General features: G+C 33.9%; 1 protein-coding gene across 1 annotated transcript; it reads right to left on the bottom strand.

The window, feature by feature from the left end:
* Positions 1-1,263: 1,263 nt before the first annotated feature.
* On the bottom strand, positions 1,264-2,160 carry LOC141547371 (vomeronasal type-1 receptor 1-like). The gene has a single exon (XM_074275815.1). It carries the CDS (start codon positions 2,158-2,160, stop codon positions 1,264-1,266), a length of 897 nt encoding a protein of 298 aa, XP_074131916.1.
* Between the last annotated feature and the right edge of the window lie 11,202 nt (positions 2,161-13,362).

Below are 13,362 nucleotides of genomic sequence, written 5' to 3' on the forward strand. Positions count from 1 at the left end.
GGATCATCTTTTCTTTGCTATATTGTAGGTTTTTCTGCTCTTTGTGCATTTTTTATTTTCTTCTCTCCAAGCTTTCCTACCCCTCCATGTACTCCAAGCGATCTACAATTAAGCAAAGATATATTCATATATATACACACATACATGCATATATATATATATAAACATATATAGGTACACATCCATATAAATAGATCCTTATTTTCATAGACATAAATGCATTCGTAGACATTTTTGTAATGCCATTCTAAGCTTGTTTGTCCTGTGTCTCTGAACACGGTTAACATCATCCTTTATAAATCCGACACTTTTCATATTTTTCTAAATCCACCAAGATATCATTTTGCTACAACTTAGCCTTATATTTTCTAGCTATTTTCAGCAAGCTAAAACAATATCAGTCAATATAGTTGACCTATAGCACAAGTTCCTGATTTTTCTCTTTTGAATAAACCTATTTTAGCTTTAATTGTGACTGAAATTAATCCTCACTTTTTGGTAATAAATTCTGCTGATCATTATTATGTTTGTTTGCATCTCTTATTTTCTTTCACTGCTGACTCCTCTGCTTTATTTCTACCAGCTTTTTTGCCTTGTTACTACTTTAACAATCTTCCCTCCAAGTGTCACTCCCTTTTTCTCTTACTCCTACTCTGTCCCTCATTCTTTATCCAATTTGCATAGTCTACACACCTTATATCATGCCCATCTATGCCCTCCATCCTATTCCTTGCTCCTCTTATTTCTTTATAAATTTAAATACTTTTTTATACTCTTCTGGATATATTTCGTTCCCTCTAACCAATTTTTCCTGTGAATAGAATTCCAGTACTACTAGCTCTCTTCCCCACATAATTCCTCTAGGCCAGAGGAGTTTACAATTCATACTGGCCAAACATCCACTCTGATACATACATGTATTATATATACATTATGTATTATATATATATAAAATACATATGGACATATATATAATACATATATACATATATAATACATATATATATATATACATATATATTCACATATAATACATATATATATATTCAATCTGCTCTAGTTGTGAGGAGTGCCACAGTTCTTCTCCCAGTCTTGAATGTTTTTTCATGCTCTACATTCACTCTGAGCTACTCTAGTTTGTGCAAGAAATCAGGAGAACTTGGAGCTTTTTGAATTACTATGCCACCTTCCCAGAATCCTCTTTATATATTCTGTATGGATAGGCATTACATGATAATGGAGATTCAGTAACTTTTCAAATGCTTAACAAGCACAAGAATTGGGGACCTGCTTATTAATGCTGACGAGAATAAATGGGCTGACTGTTGGATAACAAAGAGAGAGAAGCGCTGAGGTATGTATCATCCACATGTTTATGGATTTAAAATACAACATACAGAATATACAAATGGGACTGAATGTATTAAACAAAACAAAGGTGGCCACTAGGAGCAGGATAGCTTGGGTTGCCCTCGTTTCAGGGGGTATTTTTGTGGAGTTGTTCTTACTATGTATGTGATTAACATTTCTCCTGTGTCTATATAGGATTAAGACCATATGGACACTAGAAGCAGTCATGAGACCTGCAAAGAAAGCATCATGGACAAATATTATAATTTCAAATTTTATATGATTATTATTATACACGTCTAGAGCTCTATACCCAGTGCTGCATCCATCTTTACTGACTGTGCTGTTCTTTGGACTATCATGGCGTAGAAATATAAGCATATCGAATATTAGATGGAAGATCCAGCATAGAACAGTGCATCTAATGATGCTCTTTGGTCCTTTAATTTTCACTTGTGCCCATAAGGAGTTGTTGGGACTAATAGTAATGGCCTGGAAGACACTCAAGAGGCAGGTGCTGTTTAAGGAGAGACCCCGGGTTAGTATCTGCATATATGTTATGATTTTAATCCCAGTCCTGTCCAGGACACATTTTACCTTCCAAAGCCTTGTTATGGTAGGTATTCCTCTAAAGAGAAGTACCATGGCATTGGAAAAGGCTAACTGGATGATAATTATATTTTTGGGTCTTACTGTATGAGCAGTCAGGAAAGTAAAGCTGTTTAGGATGAGGAGAGTTAAGTTCCCCAGGAATCCAATTCCGGTTAGTTGCAGGTATACTATCCCCAGAATTTCATCCAAGGTCAGCATTTTTTACCTCATGAAGATGATTTGCTGCCAATCTCAAGGAGACCTATGGGTAAAAACATGAAAATATGCTAATGACATACTGTGATTTGCCCACTGAAATTCCATGATTTCCAGTATAAATATGCAGTGTAAATGATTTCCAGAGTGATAAATTTACCCAAAGAATCATGAACAGCAAGAAGGAGAATAAGAATCTCAACCCTTGTTGTCTAACTCTGAAGTCTTTTTTCCAGTTCAGTTTGGTGCTGCTTGGATAATATTGTTGTTCCCGGAGGGCAGAGCACTTCTTCAGCCCCATACAAAGCATTATTTTTAATGTAAGAAGAAACTAAATCATATGTATTATAAAACTCCACCAGGATTGGGGAACATGCTGAGGTAGGAGAAAATACCTTAAGACCATCTTATTTAGGAGGAAGAAATGAAGATTCAAAGAACTCTCAGTTTGCACATCAGTATTGATTTCTGAAATGGCAGACTCTGCATTTGGGGACAGGGACAGGAGAGCCCGCATCCTCAATCAGTGCTATTTGCATCATTTTATTTTGTCCCATTATCTCAAAGGAGAGAAGCATGTTGGGCCACATTAAGAAAAGGTAATGGATCAGAACAGGGAAAAGGTGAGAATAGGAGCCAAGGATCTTTACTGTGGTAGTGCTTTCCCAATCCAGTGAGAAATAGCAGATTCTGAACATGCCAGGTTAAGTCATTAGAGAGGAGGCATTTCCTGTGCTCATTAACAGATCTCGGTTTATATGCCAAACGTGCTCAAGACAGAGACAGAAGAAGGAACACTATCTCCTTCCCATCTTCTTCCAATGTAACCAATGCCTGCCCTATATGTACCTAGGGATACTTTTTGGACAAAATATTTCAGCGTCAGAATTTCTTGTCCATTAATTTCATACTGACCTTTGACTCAGTTAAGGTCGAAATTTCTTAAGCAATTGTCACAACCCCATTTGGTTCCTGGTAGCTGAATGTTCATGAAATTATGAATTGTTATCAGTGAATGTTGGATTTTATACTTAATTTTTATACCTCCATATATGGATATGCATTGAAATTTCTCAGGTGAAAGATTAAAAGTGGGAACCATTTAAGAAGCCCTGCCTTAAGTGAAGCCCAGAGCAGGAAGGGTTGAGAAATATTCACCCAACACTGGAGCAGGTTCAATGCCAGTTCTAGATGGCATTGGATGCCTTATTCCTTTTTTTTTTGTGATGGGAAGTGTTATTTTTTTGGATTAGTGCATAAAGATACAGGAATATTAGGTTGATTTTCCTTGAATCACTCAGTCTCTTACACTTTTCCTTATAACTATGCCCTGGCTTGCCCAGCTTCCTTCAGATCTTACCCAAAGTCTTATAATTTTCTGAAGCATATGCCAGTTAGCCATTATCTAAACATCTCTTTTATGTATATAATGTGCCTCCTCCTCTGTCCTTCTTTCTCTCTAGTGTCTCTGTCTCTTTCTCTTTCTGCCTCTTCCCTGCATTTGCAGGTTTTTGCATGTTCAGGATCCCGTAATCTTTGAACTTCTTGAAGCAGGCAGTGCTTTTGCCTTTCTTTACCTCCTCTCACTCACCAGTGGGACTGGACCATTGCTACTTTGCTTTTTGAGTGGCTGACTTTCACTTAGCTCATTCAGTAAGATTTTAAGCTAGGCTGTTGAGCATCTAATCATTGATTCTCTTCTGTTGTAGAGATCTCTGTCTCAGGTCCTGAGGCACAGTCACTTACCTGGTCGGTCTTTGTCAATACAGCAGAAAGCAGAACAGGAGCAATTCGTGTTGAAGCAGGAAAACATGCCTGTCTGACTGTGTGGGTCTCATATAGGGGATGGTCAGGGATGCAGTTATTATGCTGGCTGTGTCTGAGCTCATCTCTCCATCAGGGCTGCAATTATCATGTCATCTGCAGAGAAATGGTGCTGTTTGCCTGGGTTAACTGGGACCCATTTAAAAGAAAATGAACTTTTATCCCAAGTGTTTACATTATTTAGATTATTGATTGCTTAAAGTCTCTAGTGTAGCATCAATGAGCAGGTGGGGAGAAGGGAAGCAATGGAGGCCTGTCAAGTGACTCACAGGAAGATGCAATAAGAACATGTGAGCCAGAGCATTGTGCCCCTGGTTGGCACAGCTCTGGTTATAGATACGTCTCTCTTTTATAATTGATACCATTGGGTCTGTCTTTTAGGACTGTCCCAATAAGCTCCCAATTTTCTATTCTGTCTAATTGAAAAGAAATTAAAAGTCTAGTGTAGCCCCAGAAAAAATGAGGGCTAATTCAACATTAGGAACTAATGATCACCTCTGGTCAAAATTACCTCAACTTCCATCTCTTACAGAAAAGGAGGATCAATATTTGGAACAAAACTCATGAATACCCTGTGATTTGAGGGCTTAGGTCAGAACATCACACTTCTTTTCTCAAATTCTTTTCCTATGTGAGCAGACTTAAACTTCTATATATTTCCCCCCTCTAGTCTGCTCTTATTGGGACAGAAGTGTGATGTTCTGACCCACCTCCTCATTCCACAGGGTAATTCATTTGTTCCAAGTGTTGGTCTTCCTTTTCTGTAGGGGATAGAAGACCTAACTTTTAATTCTACAATTTCTTTTTTTCAATTAATTTTATAATTATAATTTTTGACTGTACATATGCATGGGTACTTTTTTCACATTATCCCTTGTACTCACTTCTTAACCGAATTTTCCCCTCTCTTCCTCTACACCCTCCTGTAGATAACCGGCAATGTTAAATGTGTTACAGTATATCCTAGATATAATATATATGTGCAAAACTGAATTTCTTGTTGCATGCTAAGAATGGGATTCAGAAGGTAAAAGTAAACTGGGTAGAAAGACAATAGTGTCAACAGTTTACAATTAATTCCCAGTGTTCCTTCTCTGGGTATAGCTGATTTTGTCCATCATTGATCAATTGGAACTGAATTAGACCTTCTCTATGTTGAAGATATCCACTTCAATCAGAATACATCCTCATACAGTATTGTTGTTGAAATGTATAATGATCTCCTAGTTCTGCTCATTTTACTCAGCATCAGTTCATGAAAGTCTCTCCAAACCTCTCTGTATTCATCCTACTGGTCATTTCTTACAGAGCAATAATATTCCATAACCTTCAGATACTATAATTTACCCAACCATTCTCCAATTGATGGGCATCCTTTCTTTTTACAGTCTCTAGCCACTGCAAAAAGAGCTGCCACAAACATTTTGGCACATACAGGTCCCTTTCCCTTCTTTAGTATTTCTTTGTGATATAAGCCCAGTAGTAGCACTGCTGGATCAAAGGGTATGCACAGTTTGATAACTTTTTGGGCCTAGTTCTAAATTGCTCTCCAGAATGGTTGTATTCTTTCACAACTCTACCAACAATGCATCAGTGTCTCAGTTTTCCCACAGCCCCTCCAACAGTCATCATTATTTTTTTCCTATCATGTTACCCAATCTTACAGGTATGTATTGTTATTTCATAGTTGTCTTAATTTTCATTTCTCTGATTAATAGTGATTTGGAACACTCTTTTATATGAATGGAAATAGTTTCAATTTCATCATCTGAAAATTGTCTGTTCATATCCTTTGACCATTTATCAATTGGAGAATGGTTTGATTTCTTAAAAATTAGAATCAGTTCTCTATATATTTTGGAAATGAAGCCTTTATAAGAACCTTTAACTGTAAAAATATTTTCCCAATTTGTTACTTCCCTTCTAATCTTGTTTGCATTAGTTTTGTTTGTACAATAGCTTTTTAATTTGATGTAATCAAAATTTTCTATTTTGTGATCAATAATGATCTCTAGTTCTCCTTTGGTCACAAATTCCTTCGTCCTCCACAAGTCTGAGAGGTAAACTATCCTATGTTCTTCTAATCTATTTATGATCTCATTCTTTATGTCTAAATCATCTACAATTTCTTTATTACCAGCACCTACTTTTCTTCCCCACCTCACCACATAATGAGCCTAACCTTCATTTTGGATGATAAATAACTACTTGTCTTCCATGTACAGGAACAGTGATATTCCTTGCTGATCTAAGTTTCTAATATTCTATTTATCCTTGCCTCTTATTCTTTCTCAATCAAATATATTAATTCCCACTATGTATCAGACATTGGGTTCACATATGGTGATGATGACCAAAATGAAAATGAAATTTCTGTTCTCAAATATTTTGGGTTTTTTTGGTAAAGTGTAAGAGTTTATGTATGTGTGTGTGTGTGTGTGTGTTTGTGTGTGTGTGTGTGTGTGTGTGTATATATACATATATATGTATCTATGTGTATATATAACACAATTACAAAATACTTCTTTTTTGTTTTGTTTTATTTTCTTTTTTATTTTTATCACCTTGCTTTATGAATTATATTGGGAGAGAAAAATTAGAACAATATGGAAGAAAACCATGAAAGAGATTAAAAAAAACAGAAAAAAGAAGTGAAAAGAGTATGTGTTGATTTAATATTAATGTTCCTTATTTCTTTTTCTGGGTTCAGATGGCATTTTCTGAATTGCTTTGAAGCACTGAACCACTGAGAAGATTGAAGTCTTTCATAGTGGATCTTTGCACATTTTTGCTGTTATTGTATATAATGTATTCTTGGTTCTGCTTGTTTCACTCAGTATTAATTTGTGTCAGTCCTTCTAGGCTTTCTAACATTGGCTTGTTCATCACTTTGTATAGAATAATAATATTCCATTACTTACATATATCACAAGTTGTCCAGCCATTCCCCAGTGGATGCATTTCTACTCCCTTACTGATTGTTTACTCCCCCCCCCCAAAAAAAAAGAAGATGGAGTTTAAGCGTTTATCAAACACTTGATTCCTGTAGGAATTTTATTCATGTGTTCTGTACATCTAATCTATTTCACTGATCTGGCACTATATTTCTTAGCCAGTACCAAAAGGATTTGATGGTGTTGCTGTATGATATGGTTTTAGGTTTGGTTCTGCTAAGCTACCATCCGTCATTTTTTTTTCCATTAATTCCCTTAATATCCTTGATTTTTGCTCTTCCAGATGAATCTTGTTATTATTTTTTCTATCTAGAAAATAATGTTTTGGCAGTTTGATGGATATTGCAGTGAACAAGTAAATCGATTTTGGTAGATTTGCCATTTGTATCATATTAACTCAGCATACCAATGAGCAATATATATTTTTTCCAGTTGTGTACTTCTGACTTAACTGTGTGCAAAGAATTTTCTAATTATGTTCATATAGTTCTTAAATGTGTCTTGACAGGTAGACACCCACATCTTATTTGGACAATAGTAATTCCAAATCGAATTTCTCTTGTATCTCTATCTGGTGGGCTTTGTCAGTAATATATAGAAAAGCTGATGATTTGTTCGTTTATTTTATATTCTATAACTCTGCTAAAGTTGTGAATTGTTTCTATTAGATTTTTGGATGCTGTTATTGGATTCCAAACAAAAGTTTGCCTATTTTAATGAATTTTAAAAATAAAATCAACTCTTAGTTTCATTTATGAGTTCTCTAGGTTTTTAGTTTCTGTTTTATTAATTTAGCCTTGGAGTTTCAGAATTTCTAATTTGGTATTTAATTGGGGTTTTTTAATTTGTTCTTTTTCTAGAGGTTTTAGGTACATATCCAATTCTTTGATCTTCTCTTTATGTTTTATTCAGGTACTAATTATTAATACAAAATTTCCTCTAAACACTTCTTGGGCTACATCCCATAGTTTCAGGTGTGTTGCCTCATTATTGTCATTGTCTCAGATGAAATTGAGGATTGTTTCTGTGATTTGTTGTGTGACCCATCATTATTTTGAATTAGATTATGTAAATTCTCATCCATTTTTAGTCTATCTTTCTCTGCCCTTTTATAGAATATAATTTTTATTGTATTGTGTTTGTAAAGCAAACCTTTTCTGTTTCTTCCTTTTCAGATTTATATGTCCTAATACATGGTGCATAATGGCCCTAATACATGGTCAATCTTTTGTAGGTACCATGTAGTACCAAGAAAACACTTGAATTCCTTTGATGTCTCTATTCAATTTTCTCTATAGGTCTATCATATCTAGGTTTTCTAGCACCCTATTAATGTGCCTGGTTTCTTTCTCATTGTTTATTTTGTGGTTAGATTTGCATGCTTCTGAGAGGGGAAGTTGTTGTCTATTTCTCCCTGTAACTGCCTTAATATCTTCTCTAGATATCTGAATGCTCTACCACTTGGTGCATATACATTTAATATAATTAATTCTTCATTGTTTAATGAACCCTTTAACAAGAGGTGCTTTGCTTTCTTATCTTTTAGTTATATCTGTTTTTACTTTTACTGTATTTGAGATTATAGTTCCTAATGCTACTTTTTTATTTCCATTGAAGAACAATAATAAATTTAATTTCAGCCTTAAACTTTACTCTGTATCTCTCTGTCAAATGTGTTTTTTGTAAACATGTTCTAGCATTCCCTTTTTTAATCTACTCTAGTGTTTCTTCAGTTTCATGAGAAAGTTCATCCCATTCACAGTTGTGATTACCAGCTCTGTATTTCCCTTCATCTGATTTTCAACACTTTCTATAGTTTTATTTTCTCTTAGCATTTTTGCAACTATCACATCCCTATCTTATCTCCTATCACTCTCCCCCTCTTTTCTTAGTTTTTTTTTTTTTTTTACTAACCCAGCCTAATACTTTATCTATTACTCTCTTCCCTTCTCTTCCCTTTCTTCCCTCTTGTTTCTGTCCTCTATTCTATGCAACCCCTCCCTTTTCTTCTTTCTTTCTCTTCCTTATTTATAGGTTTAGATACATTTCTTTATCCAGCTGAATGATTAAGTTATTCCCTCTTAAAACCAAAAGTGGAACAGGGAAATGACTATGAACCACTACAAAGAATTCCCAATACCCCTATTTTTGTCCACTAGCATTTTTATTTCCTTCAAAGGCTAATGGTACGCTATTTCAATGTCTGATTTTTTTTGTACAATAAAAATAACTGTTTGGACATGCATACATATATTGTATATAATTTATACTTTAACATATGTAACATGTGTTGGTCAACCTGTCATTTAGGAGAAGGGGGTGGGTAGAAGGAGGGGAAAAATTGGAACAAAAAGCTTGACAATTTTCAGTGTTGTAAAATTACCCATGCATATATCTTGTAAATAAAAAGCTATAATAGTAATAAAAAGTAAAAAATAAAAAAAATAATGAAATATATATATGCATATATATATATATATATATATATATATATATATATATATATATATATATATATATATATATATATATATATAAAACAGACAATGCTAATCCCCTTCCCTCTTTTCCATTGATTGTAATAGGTCTTTTGTACCTGTTCATGTGATCTAATTTGTTCCATTAATCCTCCCCTGCCCTCTTTTAGTACAGACCTTTTCCATCCATTAATATCTTTCTTTGATATCACATCAGAGTCCATTCAGAAGTATACCTTCTGTCCATGTGAGGTCCCCCTCTGTCTGCTCTAGGAATAGATATAGTTCTCAAGAGTTACAGATATCATTTTCTTACCTAGGGATGTAAATAGTTTAACCTTTAAATTATTGATTTGTATATATATATATATATATATATATATATATGTATATATATATATGTGTGTGTGTATGTATGCATATATAAATTATGTATATATATGTATATATATGTATATACATATACATATATATGTGTATGTAATATTCTTAACTAAAGTGTAATGGTCTCTGGGAGCAGGTTTCTTGGGGAGCTTCTGGAGGCAGCCTTAGTTTCAGTTCAGAGGAATAATCACCTCAAATTCAGCCAGTAGTTAAAGTCCAAATCCTTTATTTTCTCTTTCCAAGTATTGTCTCCTTCCTTCGGCCCAGTTAGCTTTCTTAAGGGCCTATCTCTTTTCTTGGTTCTTACCTCTAGTCCTTTGCCTCTGCCATCTTCTGCCTCTAGCTCCCTCCAAATGTCTCCAGCCAGCACAAAGGCCGAATATGGAATGACTCTGTCTCTGCCTCTGAGAGTGGGCTTCTGTGTCTGGCCCTGAGAGCTTCTCGCTTATATGCTATGCACTGATTATGCACAAGTCATTATATCACAAGGAAATCATTATTTGTTTAGAATTAAATCCATTCTAAACTAGATTTAAACATTGTCTCCTCAATTTCACTTAGTGCCTTGTTTAAAGTTTTGGCCTATAACATCTCTTTGTAGGATCAGATCAATCATACTGAACCGTGCTAAATTAGACAATTATTGTCTCTATCAATTCCACTTTCTTAGTACCCTGTAAGAATCCTAACATATATGCATATATAAATTGTATGTGTGTGTGTGAGGAGGTATGGATATGGATGTGTGGTTAGTGCTTACTCTTCCCCTAAAGCTCAGATATCATTCTGGAATTGGAGATGTGGAGAGATGTACCAAATATGAATTTTTTTCCATTTTCAATTTTTCAAATGTTTTCAACATTCATTTTTAGAAATTTTGAGTTCCAATTTTTTTCTCTTTTCCCCCTCCTCAAGAGATCAAACACTCTATTACATGTATGTATGTATGTATATATATACATATACATATACATATATATTTATGTAAAATCAGTATTTTTGTGTTGTCTCTTTTTACATTTCTTTTCTTTTTTATTCTAGCATTTTATTTTCAAAATATATGCATGGATAATTTTTGACATTCAGGACTACAAAACCTTGTGTTCAAATACTTTCCTTCCCCTCTCTCCCTGAGTTCGCAATTGATCTAATATATGTTAAATATGGGCTATTCTTCTACACATATTTCCACAAATATGATGCTGCACAAGAAAAATCAGATCCAAAAGGAAAAAATTGCTAACTCATTTTCTTAAATGGGGTTGAATATCTTCAGCTATTTAATAACCTTAAGCAGAATGATGGTTTCACTGGTACTCAGTTAATGTGAAATAAAACACTTTTCTGCAACTTCCAGGGAGAGATCCTTGAAAAAGTAACTCCACACAGGGTGGCTTCCTTCAGTTTTGTAAAAATGATGATTACTTCAAATTGCCATTTGGAGCACATGGTAAATATTTAGCTTTGTGTCTCTCTATACACAAGTGAACATCTCTGAGCTGGCCATTCCTAGCATTGTTTTTTGAGATGTTCAGAATTCTCACAATCTTCATACACTATTGCATGGCCATCTTTTCTTCCCCTGTGAAAATATCATCCAACCTTTGAAGACTTAGCAACATTGGGTTTTTGGAATACATCACTTTGATCAAGAACTATGCTTTCAAAGGGAAGAGACATTTGTGATTTCTGATCATGTCAGCATTATAAACTTATTCTCTGGTTTTTAGAACTGTGAATTTGTCCTCCATTACTCCTCCTCCCTTGCTTTATCCATCCTTTTCCCCAAGTTTGCTTTCTGTATTATCATGTGCTCATTAAAAGAGCTGGGTGAAATTTTAGATAATATGATGACAGAGTTTAATGCAATTTTTTCTGTTATCTTAGCTGTAGCCTTCAAATTAAATGGCAACTATATTGTGCTTTCTGAATCCACTTCCTCTATCATTCTCACCAGTGCTTCTTAGGAATCTTTAAGAATTTTCTCAAATATCTGAATCAAATTCTCTTACCTCCCAGTCAAGCATTTTGGTGATTTAAAAATGGAGGCCAGTTGTGGAGAGTTTCTTTTCCCTACCTCCTCTAATGTGATTGTATTCATATTTAGTCCATCACATTCTCTTTCTTCATTCCAGTTTTCTTTTAAAATTTTGTTTATTTGAAAGTAAATTTCTAAATAAAAAAGAAAAATACAGAAAAGAAACAATATATTTTCATGTTTATAGCACAGCATGACACGATTCAAAATATGAAACAATAAATACAATTTTGAAGAAAATATGCAACAAATAGTTCATATTATGTTCAGATTGATTCAATTTTCCTTTGCTTATTTGTAAGTTTTATTTGTTCCTGTACAGTTTTTGCATTCATCTATTTTCCCTTCCTTCTTTGCTCTACTTTCAGAAGAATTCAATTTAATGTAGCCATGTTTATATATACATATACTATATATATACATATATTCAGATATCAATAATCATCACACATATAATATATACATTCATATTCATCTATGAGAGGCTGTTCCATGCTTGTTTCTACTCTTTTTTTTGCAGTTGCATCATAACATCCTTCATAAATACAAGTCTTTTTTATTTTCTTAAATCCACTAACTCATCATCATTTGCTATGACAGCAATCTTCCAAAACTATTCAATATAGTTTTTTAAATACTCTCAAGTAATATTGAACAATCATTTAGAGTAGTTCTCTGATTTTTTTTCATAAATCTATTTTTGCTTTAACTTTGTCTGAGATCAATGATCATTTACCCTTACGTTTTTCCTAATAAATTGTACTTTTAATCATTATTTTTTCTTTGTTTGTGTCTCTTATTTCCTATCACTCACAATTCCTGTCCTTTCCTTCTACCTTCAGTCTTGATTCACTATATGTTATCTTTTCCCACTCACCTTTTCTCTTGCTCTTTATCCAATTTCTGTTAATATACACACCTGTCTATACTATGCCATTCACTGTGGAATATTCTCTTATTCTCTCTCCTTCTTTATAAATTAAAAAATTGTAACTTTTAGCTACACACACACAGACACACATGCTGTATTACTCCTTCTTTTACCTATTCTTACTGGGAATATAGAAGCCTTCCTCCCTTATCTAAATATTCTGCAACATTTTTTTTTTCTAGTACCTTCTTCATATAACATAAGTAATTTTAGGAAAAAAACATTTTTCCTAAATTGCTTTTTAGAAACACATCTTATGTAAACCTCTCTTCTGGCTTCACTCCTTTATAAGAAGACATGTGTATGTTTATCTGTATGAATGTGTGTATATATAGGTATCAATATATATATGTAGCCAGGGAATATTAAGGAGATGACCTTCCCTCCTCCCCAAGTAGAAAGAATGGGATGTCTCTCACAGATTTCTAGATTTTCAGGAGTCTCAGGGACAGAATCTTTGCCATATGCACAGCAGAACAACGAAGATTCAAAATATGATATAATATAATTTGAAGAAATCTTATAGAATAAATACTATGTATTATATTCAGAGGGGATCATCTTTTCTTTGCTTACTTTTTTGGTTTTTGTACTTTT

The sequence above is a fragment of the Sminthopsis crassicaudata genome, chromosome 6, assembly GCF_048593235.1.
Source record: "Sminthopsis crassicaudata isolate SCR6 chromosome 6, ASM4859323v1, whole genome shotgun sequence".
Lineage (NCBI taxonomy): Eukaryota > Metazoa > Chordata > Mammalia > Dasyuromorphia > Dasyuridae > Sminthopsis > Sminthopsis crassicaudata.